Source organism: Pecten maximus, chromosome 16 (assembly GCF_902652985.1).
Source record: "Pecten maximus chromosome 16, xPecMax1.1, whole genome shotgun sequence".
Lineage (NCBI taxonomy): Eukaryota > Metazoa > Mollusca > Bivalvia > Pectinida > Pectinidae > Pecten > Pecten maximus.
In genome coordinates, this window is record NC_047030.1 from 10,483,697 (window position 1) to 10,505,727 (window position 22,031).

Genomic DNA, 22,031 nt, shown 5'->3' on the forward strand with positions numbered 1-22,031 from the left:
GATACGTTTGTATGGACAGGGTCGATGTCAGGTATAATTTGTGTTTGTACAATGTATGATTTGTTTGGAAAAGGTCGATGTCAGGTACGTTTGTATGGACAGGGTCGATGTCAGGTATAATGTTTGTACAAAGTATGTTTTGTATGTACAGGGTCGATGTCAAGTATAATGTTTGTTTGTACAAAGTATGTTTTGTATGTACAGGGTCGATGTCAGGTATAATGTTTGTACAAAGTATGTTTTGTATGCACAGGGTCAATGTCAAGTATAATGTTTGTTTGTACAAAGTATGTTTTGTATGTACAGGGTCGATATCAGGTATAATGTTTGTACAAAGTATGTTTTGTATGTACAGGGTCGATGTCAAGTATAATGTTTGTACAAAGTATGTTTTGTATGTACAAGGTCGATGTCAAGTATAATGTTTGTTTGTACAAAGTATGTTTTGTATGTACAGGATCGATGTCAGGTATAATTTTTGTACAAAGTATGTTTTGTATGTACAGGGTCGATGTCAAGTATAATGTTTGTACAAAGTATGTTTTGTATGTACAGGGTCGATGTCAAGTATAATGTTTGTTTGTACAAAGTATGTTTTGTATGTACAGGGTCGATGATAGGTATAATGTTTGTTTGTACAAAGTATGTTTTGTATGTACAGGGTCGATGTCAGGTATAATGTTTGTTTGTACAAAGTATGTTTTGTATGTACAGGGTCGATGTCAGGTATAATTTTTGTACAAAGTATGTTTTGTATGTACAGGGTCGATGTCAGGTATAATGTTTGTACAAAGTATGTTTTGTATGTACATGGTCGATGTCAGGTATAATGTTTGTATGGACAAGGTCGATGCCCGGTATAATGTATATTTGTTCAATGTTTTGTATGTACAGGGTCGATGTCAAGTATAATGTTTGTTTTTACAAAGTATGTTTTGTATGTACATGGTCGATGTCAGGTATAATGTTTGTTGTACAAAGTATGTTTTGTATGTACAGGGTCGATGTCAGGTATAATGTTTGTACAAAGTATGTTTTGTATGTACAGGGTCGATGTCAGGTATAATGTTTGTACAAAGTATGTTTTGTATGTACAGGGTCGATGTCAAGTATAATGTTTGTTTGTACAAAGTATGTTTTGTATGTACAGGGTCGATGTCAGGTATAATGTTTGTTTGTACAAAGTATGTTTTGTATGTACAGGGTCGATGTCAGGTATAATGTTTGTACAAAGTATGTTTTGTATGTAAAGGGTCGATGTCAGGTATAATGTTTGTACAAAGTATGTTTTGTATGTACAGGGTCGATGTCAAGTATAATGTTTGTTTGTACAAGGTATGTTTTGTATGTACAGGGTCGATGTCAGGTATAATGTTTGTTTGTACAAAGTATGTTTTGTATGTACAGGGTCGATGTCAGGTATAATTTTTGTACAAAGTATGTTTTGTATGTACAGGGTCGATGTCAGGTATAATGTTTGTACAAAGTATGTTTTGTATGTACAGGGTCGATGTCAGGTATAATGTTTGTTTGTACAAAGTATGTTTTGTATGTACAGGGTCGATGTCAAGTATAATGTTTGTTTGTACAAAGTCTGTTTTGTATGTACAGGGTCAATGTCAAGTATAATGTTTGTACAAAGTATGTTTTGTATGTACAGGGTCGATGTCAGGTATAATGTTTGTACAAAGTATGTTTTGTATGTACAGGGTCGATGTCAAGTATAATGTTTGTACAAAGTATGTTTTGTATGTACAGGATCGATGTCAAGTATAATGTTTGTTTGTACAAAGTATGTTTTGTATGTACAGGGTCGATGTCAGGTATAATGTTTGTACAAAGTATGTTTTGTATGTACAGGGTCGATGTCAAGTATAATGTTTGTACAAAGTATGTTTTGTATGTACAGGGTCGATGTCAAGTATAATGTTTGTTTGTACAAAGTATGTTTTGTATGTACAGGATCGATGTCAGGTATAATGTTTGTAGAAAGGTTGTTTTGTATGTACAGGGTCGATGTCAGGTATACTGTTTGTACAAAGTATGTTTTGTATGTACAGGGTCGATGTCAAGTATAATGTTTGTACAAAGTATGTTTTGTATGTACAAGGTCGATGTCAAGTATAATGTTTGTTTGTACAAAGTATGTTTTGTATGTACATGATCGATGTCAGGTATAATTTTTGTACAAAGTATGTTTTGTATGTACAGGGTCGATGTCAAGTATAATGTTTGTACAAAGTATGTTTTGTATGTACAGGGTCGATGTCAAGTATAATGTTTGTTTGTACAAAGTATGTTTTGTATGTACAGGGTCGATGTCAAGTATAATGTTTGAACAAAGTATGTTTTGTATGGACAAGGTCGATGTCAGGTATAATGTTTGTACAAATTATGTTTTGTATGTACAGGGTCGATGTCAAGTATAATGTTTGTTTGTATAAAGTATGTTTTGTATGGACAGAGTCGATGTCAGGTATAATTTGTGTTTGTACAATGTATGATTTGTATGGAGGTCGGTGTCAGGTACGTTTGTATGGACGGGGTCGATGTCAGGTACGTTTGTATGGACAGGGTCGATGTCAGATACGTTTGTATGGACAGGGTCGATGTCAGGTATAATTTGTGTTTGTACAATGTATGATTTGTTTGGAGAAGGTCGATGTCAGGTACGTTTGTATGGACAGGGTCGATGTCAGGTATAATGTTTGTACAAAGTATGTTTTGTATGTACAGGGTCGATGTCAAGTATAATGTTTGTTTGTACAAAGTATGTTTTGTATGTACAGGGTCGATGTCAGGTATAATGTTTGTACAAAGTATGTTTTGTATGCACAGGGTCAATGTCAAGTATAATGTTTGTTTGTACAAAGTATGTTTTGTATGTACAGGGTCGATATCAGGTATAATGTTTGTACAAAGTATGTTTTGTATGTACAGGGTCGATGTCAAGTATAATGTTTGTACAAAGTATGTTTTGTATGTACAAGGTCGATGTCAAGTATAATGTTTGTTTGTACAAAGTATGTTTTGTATGTACAGGATCGATGTCAGGTATAATTTTTGTACAAAGTATGTTTTGTATGTACAGGGTCGATGTCAAGTATAATGTTTGTACAAAGTATGTTTTGTATGTACAGGGTCGATGTCAAGTATAATGTTTGTTTGTACAAAGTATGTTTTGTATGTACAGGGTCGATGATAGGTATAATGTTTGTTTGTACAAAGTATGTTTTGTATGTACAGGGTCGATGTCAGGTATAATGTTTGTTTGTACAAAGTATGTTTTGTATGTACAGGGTCGATGTCAGGTATAATTTTTGTACAAAGTATGTTTTGTATGTACAGGGTCGATGTCAGGTATAATGTTTGTACAAAGTATGTTTTGTATGTACATGGTCGATGTCAGGTATAATGTTTGTATGGACAAGGTCGATGCCCGGTATAATGTATATTTGTTCAATGTTTTGTATGTACAGGGTCGAGGTCAAGTATAATGTTTGTTTTTACAAAGTATGTTTTGTATGTACATGGTCGATGTCAGGTATAATGTTTGTTGTACAAAGTATGTTTTGTATGTACAGGGTCGATGTCAGGTATAATGTTTGTACAAAGTATGTTTTGTATGTACAGGGTCGATGTCAGGTATAATGTTTGTACAAAGTATGTTTTGTATGTACAGGGTCGATGTCAAGTATAATGTTTGTTTGTACAAAGTATGTTTTGTATGTACAGGGTCGATGTCAGGTATAATGTTTGTACAAAGTATGTTCTGTATGTACAGGGTCAATGTCAAGTATAATGTTTGTTTGTACAAAGTATGTTTTGTATGTAAAGGGTCGATGTCAGGTATAATGTTTGTACAAAGTATGTTTTGTATGTACAGGGTCGATGTCAAGTATAATGTTTGTTTGTACAAGGTATGTTTTGTATGTACAGGGTCGATGTCAGGTATAATGTTTGTTTGTACAAAGTATGTTTTGTATGTACAGGGTCGATGTCAGGTATAATTTTTGTACAAAGTATGTTTTGTATGTACAGGGTCGATGTCAGGTATAATGTTTGTACAAAGTATGTTTTGTATGTACAGGGTCGATGTCAGGTATAATGTTTGTTTGTACAAAGTATGTTTTGTATGTACAGGGTCGATGTCAAGTATAATGTTTGTTTGTACAAAGTCTGTTTTGTATGTACAGGGTCAATGTCAAGTATAATGTTTGTACAAAGTATGTTTTGTATGTACAGGGTCGATGTCAGGTATAATGTTTGTACAAAGTATGTTTTGTATGTACAGGGTCGATGTCAAGTATAATGTTTGTACAAAGTATGTTTTGTATGTACAGGATCGATGTCAAGTATAATGTTTGTTTGTACAAAGTATGTTTTGTATGTACAGGGTCGATGTCAGGTATAATGTTTGTACAAAGTATGTTTTGTATGTACAGGGTCGATGTCAAGTATAATGTTTGTACAAAGTATGTTTTGTATGTACAGGGTCGATGTCAAGTATAATGTTTGTTTGTACAAAGTATGTTTTGTATGTACAGGATCGATGTCAGGTATAATGTTTGTAGAAAGTATGTTTTGTATGTACAGGGTCGATGTCAGGTATATTGTTTGTACAAAGTATGTTTTGTATGTACAGGGTCGATGTCAAGTATAATGTTTGTACAAAGTATGTTTTGTATGTACAAGGTCGATGTCAAGTATAATGTTTGTTTGTACAAAGTATGTTTTGTATGTACATGATCGATGTCAGGTATAATTTTTGTACAAAGTATGTTTTGTATGTACAGGGTCGATGTCAAGTATAATGTTTGTACAAAGTATGTTTTGTATGTACAGGGTCGATGTCAAGTATAATGTTTGTTTGTACAAAGTATGTTTTGTATGTACAGGGTCGATGTCAAGTATAATGTTTGAACAAAGTATGTTTTGTATGGACAAGGTCGATGTCAGGTATAATGTTTGTACAAATTATGTTTTGTATGTACAGGGTCGATGTCAAGTATAATGTTTGTTTGTATAAAGTATGTTTTGTATGTACAGGGTCGATGTCAGGTATAATTTTTGTATGGACAGAGTCGATGTCAGGTATAATTTGTGTTTGTACAATGTATGATTTGTATGGAGGTCGGTGTCAGGTACGTTTGTATGGACGGGGTCGATGTCAGGTACGTTTGTATGGACAGGGTCGATGTCAGATACGTTTGTATGGACAGGGTCGATGTCAGGTATAATTTGTGTTTGTACAATGTATGATTTGTTTGGAGAAGGTCGATGTCAGGTACGTTTGTATGGACAGGGTCGATGTCAGGTATAATTTGTGTTGGTACAATGTATGATTTGTATGGAGAAGGTCGGTGTCAGGTATGATGTTTTTGTACAATGTATGATTTGTATATAATAATAGATGGAGTACCACGAATATGATATATATTATGTGTACGATGTTTTTATACAGAGAATGTGGAGTATATACAATGCATACATTTGTATATGTTTTTTTTTAGAGTATATGTGTGTTTTATATTAAGCGATATGGAAGAATTGTGAGGTATGTATTTTTATGTGATATATATATGTTTGTTATGTACACAATGAATGTGAGGTATTGTGTAATTCAATGCATGTTTGTATGCTTGAGATGTGAGGTATATAGAAGGTATAAGTGTGCTTTGTTAACTATTCATTTTTGTTATTTTCAGATTCTTCATTTGGGCCTATCAGAATCCCTCCGAATGATCACTTTGAATTACCGTCAGATAAACCTGCATAGGAATAGGATGATTAGATTTTCCAAGCGTGTCTTTCAACAGTGTAGATAGTTATTGTGTCCTTCAGAAGATACTACTCTTATTTTACTCATTTATCAATGGATTTACATACATGTTATAGGAGAAACACTATTTCTATGAACTTCATGTCAGTTATCCAGTAAACTGCATATTTTGCCATCTTGCCATCAAAGATTTTCAGACTTTGACATGAATGACGCAATGCCGTGTTTGTCTGAAATGCAATGACTTCAAAAATATATACGTTAGTAATATCTGTATGCAGGCAGATAAGTATATTCTTTCTTTTGTGACGTGACATGGGGGAAGCTTGCGCCTAGAGTCTTTCAAATAACGTTTTGGACAGCAAGAGATGTTTCCCTTGTGTACCAGTGTGGAATATATTCATGTGCAATTATTTGCCCTTATAGAAACAAGAAATCATTGGTTTGGACACTCTCTGTACGTCTTTACTTCGTCAGGAGAGTTCTATTCTTGATAAAAAAAACGTGTTCAGTATGATGTTTTTCTGCGGCGTTGGAGCAGTTAACATACAGGTTGCGTTCTCAGAATTTGTACTTGAGACATTATGATGAAAGTGTTGTGTTTGCACTTTCTTTATATTTTGTAAAATATATTGAAAGTCAATATGCGGTGACAAAATCTATGACAATATATTTCGTCATGTTACATAATAAATGATGCCTAAATATAGATATGATTTTATATTGCATAAACTATTAGTCACCATATGCTGATTTGAAATGTTCTTAAAAAAGCTACAAAAGGTTACTGTCGGGATTCCCTATAGATTTCTACGTTGTCTTTTAGGGAACTGTACAATGATCTGGTCGCCGATATCAATAAAATATACATATATCTATCAAGATTCTTCTGAAAATAACGAAAATCCAGCCGATAGAAACTTTACTATTTTCCGTGGAAAAACTCGAGTTTCTCCATGCAGTCCCTTTAAACCCTGTCTTGTCACGCCTATCATATCGATAGACGAAAATGTTTTATTTTTAGGTCACCTGAGACAAAAGTCTCGAGGACGAGGTACTCCGGTACTTCCGGGCGTGCGTGATATTTGGAAAGATATATAGACTGTTACCAGTCTCTCTGATATACAAGTCTCTGGTCGAATGAGGAATTTGCATTGCTTTTTGAAAATTCTGCGGGGTACACTTATAGTCGACTAGAGAGGTTCGTAATGAAATTCTGCTGATCACAGTTATACTTGTTACCGTGCTGTGCAGACCCTAAAACTGAATATTGCATCATCGAACCACAATTTATGATTTTACAAGTATATTTTGTATGTGTCTTGATATTTAGCCATTTCCTCCATCTACGTACATGCACCCTTTATTTATTTGTAAACACGGCACACGCCTTTGTGCCTTGTGGTGCTCGTATTTATGTGACTGTGCATGAGCAAGATAATGTTTTTGATATTCGTAACTCATTTACAAGCTATGCATGTTAACATAACGTAAGTAACTGAGGTGAAACGGGTTAGAATTCGTTTTTTCATCATTCTCTTTGCTGTAGTATGTGTACGGTTGTCTGTGGTGCCACGTGATATCTAAATGACGCATAGTAGGCGTGGTTAAAAATTCCATCATAGCCATAGATATGAGTGTAAGCTTCTTTTATTTAAAAATCTTATAAATTACTGTAAAGCTCACATCTGAAGTTCGAACGAAGTAATGCCCCTTTAAACATTAATGCGAAGGTTGTTTCCAAATGAAAGCTAAATTTATGTTAAAACATTTATGTGCAGGCTGTTTCCAATCGGAATTCATCAGAAGTACTTATGCAATGGGTGTAGGATATGTCAAGAAATCATGCATTGTGTTCGCTGACAAAACACCATTGGTGTAGTTTGTAAATCGTAAGAATGAATTCAAAACCAAAAGTTTCTTAATCACAAAGAATGATTCCCCTCAGTATTACCGCTGACTGTGGAAAACGTACACCTAAATACAAAATGGAGACATTCTCATCACTGTTTGTTTGTTTGTTTGCTTTTGTTTAACGTCCTATTAGAGGAAAGAGGTAGAGGAAAGCCGGGGTACCCGGAGAAAAACCACCGGCCTACGGTCAGTACCTGGCAACTGCCCCACGTAGGTTTCGAACTCGCAACCCAGAGGTGGAGGGCTAGTGATAAAGTGTCGGGGCACCTTAACTTTATCACTACGCTCACCACGTACGGGTCATGTGTCGGAAGTCATATTCGCGGACTTCCAAGAGCGTTGTTTCCGATGGCACAAGGAAGTAATGTGCTCGTTGTATCCGATGACATGACAAACTACAATGTTTTTCGGTTATGCAGATATCATTGTCCTGGTAAGCGGTGAATTGAAACGGCCGTTTTGTTTCAAGTTAAGCAAAATATGTCAAAATGAAAATACTTGTAATAGCGGGCCACATGTTTTATTTGTCACCCAAATTGTATTTTTGTCGACAGTTTACTAGCATCTGCTACAGTTCATTGCTTGAATATCTGTACTTACTTGATGACTTCAGCTACATACAACACACTCACCAATAAAACAGTGATAATGGAGATATTTAATGAGAGTAAACATAGGGTAATTGGATGACAGATACTGGTACTATTACACGATTACTGTTTATTGAAAACTGGTGATTTTCTCATCGCAATTAATGAAGCCGTGTTGTCGAAGTTATATCTTGCTAAAGAAGCAAATTGAACGACACTTTGGAAATAGATAAACTTGAAACTTCGTCATTCATAGTGACTAGTTCAGAGTTGGGTGCAAATCTAATGACTGATATACGTAAATAACTGTCAATTTACATGAGCCGCAGGCATCAATTCATTTTGAAAACCCGGTTTCTATGACATTCATGTGAAAAGTAAATGTCCAGTTTTCAGAGAAACGAATCTCAAGTTAAATAAATGTGTTCTTATTCAACGTCACATGTTCTTTAATTCCGTATATATATATCTCTCTCTCTCTTTTAAAACTGTACATATCACAGCTGTTTAGCAGTTACACTACAGATCATTTATATACAATGTACAATTATTTTGTATAGTGTTGAACTTTAGTTAATGATTCGGAGTGGAATGATTGGTATTGTTTTTATATGGAAAACAATCATTAGAAATGCATCATGTAATGTTAAACAAAATTGTACATTTCTCGGGTAATGTTCAAGTTAAATGTCGTTTTATGGGGAGACCTGTTAAGGTCCTTAAATGTGTTTTAATTAACTTGTTTGTAGACATTTGTTAGCGATACATTTTTGATATGTCATTGGAAATATCACAGCAAACCATCAGTCGTGCACATATTTATTCAAAAGTAGACAGTGTTATTTCACTATGTATTGTTAAACATATACACATATCTCTGATAACGTCGACTACACCAATGTCATAGCTGTAGAGATGGCGCAAGTTGGTTATTGGGGAAAATAGTCCAACATTCAGATTAATTAGATACCACGCTTAGAAATAGCTGTTTCTTATGAACAACGAAATTTCAATGTAGTTTACTTATTTTGGTAAGTATTGTAATACAATAATAAGTTCCATGTAAATGCATAACATACAAGAATATAGTTAAAACATGTACAACACCCCCGCTGGTTTGCCTTTACGACCCACTAAATAAGATAACTTCCGTATAATATAAAGGTACATATTTTAGCCGGAGCCTTCTTTGTGGTGTTTTTCGTTCCGCTAGATTATCATTCCGCTAATTGTACTTTCTGTATATTATTTTGAATGCAGCCAATTGATCATCACGCTGATCTGTTTAAATTCAGTTATGCGCGAAAATTTGGGTGCGCAAAAATAATACATTTACAGAATCAAAGCGTGCAATGTACATGTATATGTAGGAAATGTAATGAATTTATTGCATTTGTTGAACTCTTAAAATAGATGCTACACCCTACATACGTATATCGCTACAATTAAGATGGTCGTAATTATTTCGAACTGTTTCATAACGATCCCACATGATAATCTGTAATTAAACAAACGTCCCTACATGTATGTGTATTTATATATACATGTAACAACTTCGAAAGGCAGCAAGCTTAAGGCAGGCGGAAAGAAGACGTTCTCTGATGGGGAATATTTATGTGATGAACATTCCGATTTTATATCCAGGTTAGCTAGTTAGTCGAACCAGAGACGTATATGTATATGTGATATATACGTCTCTGGCAGAACTAGTCGATTAAGATATTCCGTTCAGATCAAACCATTGTGATAGAATTCTTAACAACATATATTCCTGTCATTTTACTCCCAATCAACAAAAATGTGGAATCGATACATTAAATGATAACGCGTCCGTTATTTTCGGCTGATATTGAAACCCGTAATGACTGTAAAAAAAAGGTCATAAGGGCGACTGAAAGCGTTCATTTAACTTAAAACTCAAAACAACACACCAACAAAAATAACTACTGTTATTATAAAAATGCAATGACATTCAGGATCTGTACTCGCTTCACTACCTAACGACTGATTAGTAAATGTAAATTGTAGCTGGCGTCATTATAAACTGTTGAATATAAACAAATCATATGCAATGTACCTATTTTCCTTTCATGAATATCGACTTGCCTTCCAATCAATTATTAAGACGGCAGATCATTCTGATGGGATTTAACTTAAACTATAACAATACGTGATCATTATGAAGATACTGTTTCCTGTTTTCAATTGTTGGCGTAAACAAGATAGTTTCCATTCTTCTTCACGTCTGCCATAGTGCTTCTATTAAACAACTTTCATTGTACATGATTCGATAGAACACGAAATCTAGCAAAATGTAAGGTCTTTATAGACCATGTGTACATTAAGAGTGATTCCCATAATATGTAATATATATGTGTACGGGATATATGAGATCATTTGATATTAGATATGCAAGTTATTGCTTTCTATGTAACTCTTGTTTTCATAAACGTGTATATTTTAATATTTTAAATTTATTTATATTTATTCTTTTTTTCCCCTTTTTGTCGAGTTCTTGACAAAGACTATTCCACTTTATTTGTAAACATATGTATACATGTATATAAGGTAAATTTTATTTAAGATTGATGTCGTTCACATGGGCAGACAGAGTGCGATTCTTATCCCCCACGAGGATGCGTAAGGATTGGATGACTAGTAAAACTATTTTTCACGCGCTTTTCCAGCATAATAAATAAGACGACCATGGAATTACTTATTTCCATAAAAAATGTTGTAAAATAAAATTATTGTTGCGATACATATAAAGCGAAATATATATTACTGTCGATAGAAATTGCTTCACAAGTCATTAAAAGGTTTTGAAAATCTGTGTCGTCTGTTATTTCTGTTATCCTTTAAAGAACGAAACGAAGGTTAATTGAAACGATGGATAATAATAAGGGTGCTATATTCGTTACACAAAGGTTCAAACGTGAAAACAAAATCGGGACGAGTTTAGAATACGGTTACTTTCTGTATACATGAAAGGTAAATAATTGAACACTGAATACACTCGGTAGGGGAACTGGAACTAAGACATCTCGCGAGACGAAAGAACGTAATACAATGTTATTATAATGACGATGTTCACCCTCCTGTCAACATACTTCTATCGTAAATACGTTTCATGGAAGATGGCAGAAGTATTTAGTAGTTTTCACAACCAGAACAACTGTCGTGAACCTTTTTTACTCGTTTCCTCTTCGTCTTATGTGACTTGAAGGATACAGACGTATGAACAGCGGCTGAACAAATCAGTAGTATCATGGCTTCTACAAACCTGAAAATATAAATATATGTACAATTTAAAAATGAACAGATAAGGATATATCAACAGCATAAAAATAATCGCACAAAATATAAATATATAAACAACTTAAAAATAAACACATATATCTCTCAATATACATGTATATATAACTTAAAAATAAATTAAAAACATAAATATATACACAACTTAAAAATACACATATAGATATAAATATATACACAATTTAAAGATAAACAGACAATTGAAATATATATCAAATTTAAAAAATAAACACATCAAATATAAATATAACTTAAACATAAACACATATATGTAACAACTTTAAAATAAATTTATAAAAATTTAAATATATATGCAACTTGAAAATAAACACAAAAATGGATATATCAAAAAAGTAAGAATAAATACATATAACATAAATTTATATACAACATAAAAATAAGCATAAAGATATTAATATATAAACAGCAGCTTAAACCAATATGGATTATTTATACATGTACAATTGGTTTTTCTTAGAAGAGTCAGTCAGAATTATCAAGAATACACGTTATGGAATGGCATTTTGTTTCTTCACAATAATTCATTACAAAAAGCTTAAGAGATGTGTCTGATCTGTCTGATAAAACTTGATATAATATCGTTTTATAATTGCCCATGCATTACCATCAAAGGCGTCTTCATATAAGATACGCTGCAAAATGCGCGAAGCAATATATATCAGTCGCTTCGAGCCTGCAAATAGCACATTACTCTTTTTGTTATATGTATAATATGGCACGATGGCACTTTAGGGATAAGACAGCTTTGGGGCACACTTGAAACTATATAGATATGGGATGTTCTCGTGCCGGAACAGCATCACAGAAAGTCGTAAATATTAATCCGCCTGTTAACTGGATTATAAGTATATGTCATATTCCTATGTTAAATGAAAGTAATGCAATAGCATATTGCCAGCATGTATATCTAGATTTACGAATCCAAGAAAGCAAGATCGGGAAACTAACTTGCAATATATGCAAATGAGGAGAGACCAAAACACTGAGAGGACCGATAGGTCACGAAAGGAACTAAATAGACACTCGAATCACTGGAGGAGACCTCATAGTAACACTGAGCGGAACTGAGGACAATAAAAACAATTATAGAGATTAAAACACTCAGAGAAACTTGGGAAACATCAAACAACTGTACAGACTAAAACACAGACAATTTGAGGAAACATCAAATAATTGTACAGACTAAAGCACAGAGAAACTGGGGAAACATCAAACAGCCTTTGTGACTAGAGCATGACAGAAACTAAGGAAGCACCAAACAACTCTAGAGAAAAAATATTCTGCGTGAGCGGAGCTGAGGAGAAATGAGAATAACTTAGGAGACTAAAAAAACTACGAGACGCAAACGAGAAACACAAAAAGGGTAAAAACTAATTAAATCGGCAACACGAACAGAACATGGGACACCATTAAAAAACGGCAACACGAACGAAACCTTGGAAACATTAAACATCTATAAAACCAGTGCCTGGTGTCGCTTAAATTCGTATCAAATGCAACATTAAGAAATTAAATCGAACTCGAGTGAAAAAATATCCATCAACCACTCGTTGTAATACCTCTATGTCTCTGATGTTGGTATACCATGGTAAGTCATGGTTAAGTATAATCATGAATTATATATTGAAGCGCAGGTCATTACATCCGATAGATAACACTTAACAATTTCAATGTACAACGACGGGCAGTATGGCCTTTATTATCATTCCTCAAATTTGTCGTTAGTGTATATTTTACAAATACAGACAGGACTCTTTTAATCTTGTCTATGTCAGGTCCGTAAAACCATGGTTTTTCCCAAACTAGAATCTGAATTTACTTCATTATATGATTTCTATTGATTTGGCTTTTAAGATTACTGTTAACAATATTTAAACAAGAAGGGAAATATTGTCAGAATTACTTGTTATTTGTTTCTATTTTTAGCAGAAGTCAATATAGCATTCCAAGAACCTGGCGAATCGTTATATTGACCTCCCGGTGATGCTATGAGATATTTCTAATGATACAATTGATGTCATGTGATCTCATTTGGACCAATGAGTGATAGTATTACATACCGATCATATAATAATTGGAATCTAGCATATGATGCCTTTGTTGATATATGCAAATCATTACTATGATGACATACACTGGTGTATGTATACTCTGTATTGATATTGCAGTCCCCCCGTTAGAGCTATAGTAATTGATTAGATTAACAATTAACTGTTTTTACTGTATGAGATAGTCAAGGAAACATTCAAATGGATATTGAAAATCTCAGCAATACTTCCGTCAAGAATTAGATTGGAACTATTCGGATCTCGCTTGCACAATCAGTTCGGAATCTAATATAATTACTGGAGCTCAATGATGTATCACGTAATTTATCTGAATGTCACGCTGCTTTCTTTAATTGATCTGGAAGACATTGTGAAATTTGAAAATCAAGGTCATCTTGGAATTTTTTCTTCTTTTTCTTTCTTTTTTTATCAATAACTACACATTTTCAATTTAAGATTATGCGAAAGCTTTCAGGCGGAAATCCTAATATTCAGTACTTATGATCAAGAATCAAATTGTAGTTATCAGACACGAAAAGCAATTTGTAAAAGTACATGACGGGGACTTGAACCATAGTATGTAGGATATTGAACACGAGACTCAACAAGTCTGTGAATAAGTATTTTATGCCTGATATTGAACAAACTTATTGAATTCATGGCCAGGTGGTCTTCAACTGTGACATGAAAAGCATTTTATTGCGCCGACCCCCTCGTTGAGAGCCATACTGAACGGATTATGAAGCGACTATTTTGTTAACCTATCAAGCAATGGCCATGAATGCAGGCAAACGCAGAGTTATCTGGGATGTGTTGAGTAGATGTTATATCAATGAGGAAATTGTATAATAGAGACATTATCAGTTTGGGAATTGAAATCAATTTATTTGAAATTACGTAGATTACGTAGATTTGGTTGCTCCGACATGGGAATAGAGAGCGCAGTTGCCATGTCTTAACGTAAATCATCTAGTTTAGTCGATATAAGGGAGGGACAACCGGTGGATACATATATCATTGATATTGCGCCAATACATCAGACCACACAAGGCGGTATCCATCACACAGGGGAGGAGTGATGACCACGCCTAACACTATAACTCGGCAGAACAAGGGTCAGAGAAAATTGTTTTACTCAACGTAGGGTAAAAAACACATGACACCCTATTATAATCACTGATCGATATACACGTCACACAATCTTAAAGTCACTGATCGATATTCACGTGACACAACATTATAGCCCCTGATCTGTAGACACGTGACACACTATTTTAGCCCCTGATCTAGACACGTGACACAATATTACAGTCACTGATCTATAGACACGTGACACAATATTACAGTCACTGATCTATAGACACGTGACACAATGTTATAGACATTTATCTATAGACACGTGACACAATATTATATCCCCTGATCTACAGACACGTGACACAATATTATAGCCCCTGATCTATAGACACGTGACACAATATTACAGTCACTGCTCTATAGCCACGTGACACAATATTATAGCCCCTGATCCACAGACACGTGATAAAATATTATATTTACATTTGTCTGGCATTGTCACTATATAGTCTGTTTGAGAGCTCTGGCATTGATGTCCGTTTAAATGTCATCCATCACGCGCTACACTTATCAGCGTATTAATACAACACAAATTGGAACTACACTATCTAGGATAATTAAGTTTCACGACTAATTATTTTGTCTACATTATTTTTATTAAAAAAAATATGCCATTTGCGCATTACGTTGATAATAAAATCATTAACAAAATTAATTTTCAATGTATTATTTTGTTTCGCGACCATGTTCCGGCTGTTCCAACGACCGACACAAAATCTACTGACTTTCAGTAAGGTGGGAATTATGAATTTTAAATATGAATTATAGCATTTAAAAAAATAAAAAAGTAAAAGGAATGAAAATGTAAGCGTTGAACTGCGTTAGCACATTATGACTTGTTTGCTTGCAAAGCTCTGGCATTCAAATACATAGATCATAAATACAATACAAAACAGTTCAATGCTTAAATTATCACTAATCGATATACACGTGACACAATATCATTGTCACTGATCTACAGACACGTGACACAATATTATAGTCACTGATATATAGACACGTGACACAATATTACAGTCACTGATCTACAGACACGTGACACAGTATTATAGTCACTGATCTATAGACACGTGACACAATATTATAGTCACTGATCTATAGACACGTGACACAATATTACAGTCACTGATCTACAGACACGTGACACAGTATTATAGTCACTGATCTATAGACACGTGACACAATATTATAGTCACTGATATATAGACACGTGACACAATACTATAGTCACTGATCGATATATACGTGACACAATATTATAATCACTGATATATAGACACGTGACACAGTATTATAGTCACTGATCTATAGACACGTGACACAGTATTATAGTCACTGATTGATATACACGTGACACAATATTATAGTCACTGATATATAGACACGTGACACAATATTATAATCACTGATCTATAGACACGTGACACAGTATTATAGTCACTGATCTACAGACACGTGACACAATATTACAGTCACTGATCTATAGACACGTGACACAATATTATAGTCACTGATCTATAGACACGTGACAATATTATAGTCACTGATCTATAGACACGTGACACAATATTATAGTCACTGATCTATAGACACGTGACACAATATTATAGTCACTGATCTACAGACACGTGACACAATATTATAGTCACTGATCTATAGACACGTGACACAATATTATAGTCACTGATCTACAGACACGTGACACAATATTATAGTCACTGATATATAGACACGTAACACAATATTATAGTCACTGATCTATAGACACGTGACACAATATTATAGTCACTGATCGATATACACGTGACACAATGTTATAATCACTGATCTATAGACACGTGACACAATATTTTAGTCACTGATCTATAGACACGTGACACAATATTACAGTCACTGATCTATAGACACGTGACACAATATTATAGTCAATGATATATAGACACGTGACACAATATTATAGTCACTGATCTATAGACACGTGACACAATATTATAGTCAATGATATATAGACACGTGACACAATATTATAATACGTAAACAGGTGACATAGTGTTATAGGCACTGATCTAAAGAAACGTAACGGAATCCATAGATATGCGACAGGTTTTGTTCAGGGTAATCCAGTTTTCCCCAAAAGTAAGACTCATCGCATATAAGTTGATATAACTTGCTCGCAATAATAAAATAAATCAAGGTGATATTGATATTTAAGCATTGATGTCATTCTCTTTTTTTTTCAGTTTGCAAACAAAATTTGTTTCATACTCCGATGAAACTTAAAAAAAATTGTTGTCAACGCTTATAATTAATTTTTGAAAATGATTATCTTTTTCTCAAATCAATACGCAACGTAAATTGTCGTATTGTGACGTCACATTTTTCGCGCCATTCTCGGAATTTCTTTCATAGAAGAATGAAAAGAATTTTCGACCAATCACATTTGAGTATTTACCATGAAAACAAAACAAAAAATAATTATACCAATTTAGCGCTTACAACTGATCTTGTAATGTGCACCAACAGAGATGAACTACATATATTCAAATATAATCCGTCTATTCTTCCTATATGAATATATATTAGTCTGTCAAGGAATATAGATTTCTCTGTTATCAATGTGTTAATCAAAGTTTCGATACGGCATGTCATTGTATCGTTTTTAATGCATTTTTGAATGACAAAAATTTTGAAAGCAAGATACATTTGTCAATATCTATTATATCTATAGTAATATAGATTAGGGTGAACCCTACGGACATATGTAATACATTAAAAAATGGTATTATACCACAATAAAAAGGCAAACTAACTAGAGGAGTGTAAGTTTTTGGATCGTTCACGACGCTCACGTAGCATACGGGTGCACTTTAATTTACATTAACTGCGTTCGTCGTGAAACGGTATCCGGAACTATAGTTCACCAGAACAAAAATAACATAATCCGTAGTATCACGTGATATATGTTTTAAATCTAAATGAAAGAGGACAAAAAGAGTACTTGATTTGTCTTGCAAATTTATCTTCTGGAATCTTTAACTTTTTGGTTGTGTGATGCGATTCTTAATTCGTTATTCGATCCCTAATGTATATTTTACTTGATTAATATCAATCGGTTCCATTCACATGTGTGTGTTGTGCACAATAAATACCTAGCCACATTTGGTTGCCATTTTTATTGTCGAAGCATGGAGTTTCATCATCAGGCGATCCTAATTTGTTGTTGATTTACATGCAGCTAAAATGAGAATATATAATTGCAATATCAGTGCAAACAACTTTTGCTTTAGAGTATTCCAGTTCGTCATAGTTTACTGATGTCAGTATTTTGTGATTGTTAGCGATGTGTCAGATTGTGAACATTACCAGCAAAAATGGTTATAGGCTGTAGTCACTGCAGGTGAAAACTGATGCCACATTATGAAAATTAGAAACATCGACAATATAGGCAAAGAAGCAAAACTCTCGTGAAAACATGACTGTAAGCCGCTAATAACACACACTAACGTTTTTTCAAGCACAACGTTTAAAGCACAGTATGCATGCACATATATATGTATACAGTAGCTACATGTACCTGATATTGGATTCTCGTAAACTAGTTAATAATTACTTCTGATCCTTTGTAATGTGTTAGGTTGGTGAGGAGGGGGGTAGTTTACGAACATTACGATTTAAAAAAAACAACTTCTAATGCAATCGTATAATAAGAAAAGGGTAAAAAGTTGACCCGAAAAAAAACGTCGGCTTTCCACAGTCCACATAGAAAAGAAAATTATATTTTCATAGGTATAGAAATAAGATGGTGTTTGTCTCAGCATATCTATTATTAGTACAAAGCAGGCTATGAGGTTAAGTCATGGTGATAACACTATCTCAAAACGCATTATGTCTAATATATTAACTAAATACCAAGACACGCAGTCTATGACACATGCGTTGCACTGCTATGTCGTCTATTTCAAAACCGTGGCGGAAGCCATCGGGTATATTGAATCAATTATATAAACGATATATACAATGGTATGTCTGTATGGAAGGCTCCAACAATGGAAGAATGAAAGCAAATCCAATTCCTATTCCAAAACCCATTACCATGACATTTTAAATTTCTTTGATGTCTTGACATTTCCATAATTCAAAATACGAAAATGGAGGTAATTTTTATTTTAATTTCATTTCAAAATATCAGTAGCGAAATATACCGAACTTCGAAGACGACGGAAAGAATGTTGTTATTAGTGGGGTTTTTTTTATCGCATATCATCTGTATTATATAAGTTTGCTCTGCGCTGTAAGTTATATAACATATTGTATTTTTTTCTATCCGTGCATAAACTGTAGCGGCACATGACACAACACGCAATATAACTGTATATTCTCCCACGGGCAACTATAACGCGTGATCAATGACTAGCCTCTCGCGTCATATATATATGTGATAAACTGTTAACGGCCATGCAATTTTTGTATTATTTACGGATATTTATCGTGATTTACGGATATTTATCGTGATTTACGGATATTTATCGTGACAAATTCATGATATTTTGATATTTTGGCACTGTTTATATTTACTTTTCAAGTTCTGATGTCGTTCTATATAATGAAACAGCGATAAATTGACGAATTATAAATTATTGGCAGGATATATATAAAAAAAAAATAGAATAAATTATCGTAATTTCCATTTCAGGGGGCGAGTCGGGAAAAGGCGCAATAATGGTCACGTTAATTTATGATAAACAGTCTCCAAAAGGTCAAGTCGTCAAACATTCTAACCGTGGGTACAAGTTTAGATGATTTTGGGTGTGAGGACATAGGCTTTGGTCAAATGCAGCCGTAAGATTATCAGATATTGCAGTGTTACAAATAGTATTTAAATCTGACTGTTACCAAATCTTGTGAATGGCGGTACATGTATGTTCATTGAATAAAAACAATGTTTTCATTCAGTGACGTGATAAAACATTATTTTGTAAGTTGAATTTGATAGCAGGTATATATGGTAAATGTTATTTAATCAAACGTTTGTCGTCCTTTTGTCGTACTCTTTTATATAACCTTTTGAATACAGTGATTGACCTCACATACCTTTAATTAAAGGGATCATGTCATTGTACGTTGTTTTTGGATCACATATACCTGCTATCTTTATTATGCTATTTTACTTGCCTTTTAATGATTGTTACTTTCAAACGTCGTCAGTTAACCCTACCGTAATTAAATTTACCTTTGAAAGAAATTGATGATTAACCAAGACACTGGATGGGCTGCCGGAGAATTTTGAATACCTCGACTGGTCAAATTGAGTATGGCGTACACGCTTCCAATACAGCTCAGCATGACGAAGGCAGTTAGTACGTAGGTATAGCGGACGAGCTCGTTTAGCATTCGTCCTTGTCGTAATCGCTGAAAGCTCAAAAATGATGATGAATTCGGTAACGTCACTTCCGGAACGTATTCCTCATGTTTCCGACGTCGCCTATTTGCCCTACACTTTTGTTGTTCGTCGTCCTCTGAGTATAAACTAACACGTTCAATGTCTGCGACATAACCACTTTCAAATATTTTTGTTTCGTTGGTCATTAATATGGATGGGTTTAATAATATCGGCACATTAACACCATCGTCGTTTGGAGCTTCTCTTGATTGTTTTCTCACATCCCCGTTAGAATGACGCTCTCTGCACGCTCTATTTCGGAATGACGTTTTTGTAGTGACTTGCGTGTTTGCTATTAGATCGTAAGAAGAGGAATGGGGAATTGTAAAAGTTGACCTTTCATTAGCACTTTCGTCGTTCATGGAGCTATAGTCTTGTAGTGTCATACTCCCGTCCAATGATCCAGAGGAATTATACGTTTTTATTTTTACTTTATCGTGACAAAACATGTTTTTCTGAGACTTCCAAGAACGTTTATCATAATTTGGTCGGTCTCGTGAAAATGTATTTTTATACCAAGCAGCAAATGCAGCCGTCTTTTCACGTCTTATCGCCATTTTCTTTTCAATGAAAGATGATTCATGTTTGCTATCCGATCCTGACGAATAATCACTTAACAACGAAATTCGATTTCCTGACTGATTTGTCCGTATCCGTGGATAATTAATTCTAGGTTTATTCCGTCTTTCCTCGGATATCTTCTTATCAATTTTGGCCAGGCTATGATTACTTAATTCTTTCTTGGCTCGCTGGGCCTCCTTAGCATATCGAGCTATTTTAGGCGCTCCGTATATGAAACAACAACTTAGATAAACAGCATAAACTACATAGATAGCGTCCGTTATAAACGACAATTTAGCAGGTATGGTCGATAGACAAATGAGTGTTTCTATTGTTACGATCTCCGCTGTGTAGATACCGGTAGCCAACATCAGGAAACAGTAACCATTGAGTTGGATGGAAGGGATATCGAGTCTCGTTAGTTTCATTATCACCATCTGTAACAGACAGAATGTTCCTGATAAAACCGGATACGGAAGTTTCCACACAACACGGGTGACTATTTGGGGTATTCTGCCGTAATAACCGTACGGATCCACCACATGGAAGGCGAACAGGAGTATATTACACACAGTGACATACCACAACAGTGTATGGAGCAGGCGCTGCCTTGTAAGACGACGCAGGAACTTTGCGTACAGGACAAGGTCGAACCCTAGAATGATGAGATAGACCATACAGAAAACGTATACGTAACTGAGCCACGCTAGAGTCCACCGGCCGGACACGATTGACCAGTCGGGAACTCCCCATACAGTGACTGTCCAGTTGATGTCCGTGTGATGATGACGTATGGACGAGTTATCATCAGTTGTCATTGATGGACATCTGAGTTATGTCGTACAAACGAACACTGGTATTCGTTTCATACATAAATGTCATTTGTAGCATTCATAGAAAACAGATTTGTTTGATGACTTTCGTTTAAAATGAAGCAGAAGTCTTATTTTTACACAATTTGGCACGGATATTGTTTTCCGGTGTTTGAATAACGTTTAATAACCACGAGAGATCAATGCGGGCACTTTACCCAGACACCACTTTGTGCCAATAATGGAAAGCACGTTGTTCAATAGATATGTTAAGATAACATACGTACGGGCGAAGGTATATCTAAGTCCAAATACATGCATCCCTGTCGCGTTTTCCTCAATCACCTGTATCACTCGTGTGTGTATAGTGTCAAATATATCCTTGGTGTTCATTTATCATCCAGACTTATT

At 34.5% G+C, this 22,031-nt stretch overlaps 2 protein-coding genes across 2 annotated transcripts in view; one reads left to right on the forward strand and one right to left on the reverse strand.

Moving 5' to 3' along the window:
• Positions 1-5,779, forward strand: part of LOC117344631 — a 31,151-nt gene extending 25,372 nt beyond the window's left edge. The window contains exon 11 of the mRNA XM_033907459.1: positions 5,709-5,779. Within this exon, the coding sequence (XP_033763350.1) occupies positions 5,709-5,779 (71 nt within the window). The remainder of the gene's footprint in view (positions 1-5,708) is intronic.
• A 5,014-nt stretch (positions 5,780-10,793) lies between these two features.
• LOC117345174 lies at positions 10,794-21,690 on the reverse strand. The gene is made up of 2 exons (XM_033908178.1): positions 20,038-21,690; positions 10,794-11,569 (listed from the first exon to the last, which is right to left on the reverse strand). Exons 1-2 carry the CDS (start codon positions 21,624-21,626, stop codon positions 11,437-11,439), a joined length of 1,722 nt encoding a protein of 573 aa, XP_033764069.1. The 5' UTR covers positions 21,627-21,690; the 3' UTR covers positions 10,794-11,436.
• Positions 21,691-22,031: the final 341 nt, after the last annotated feature.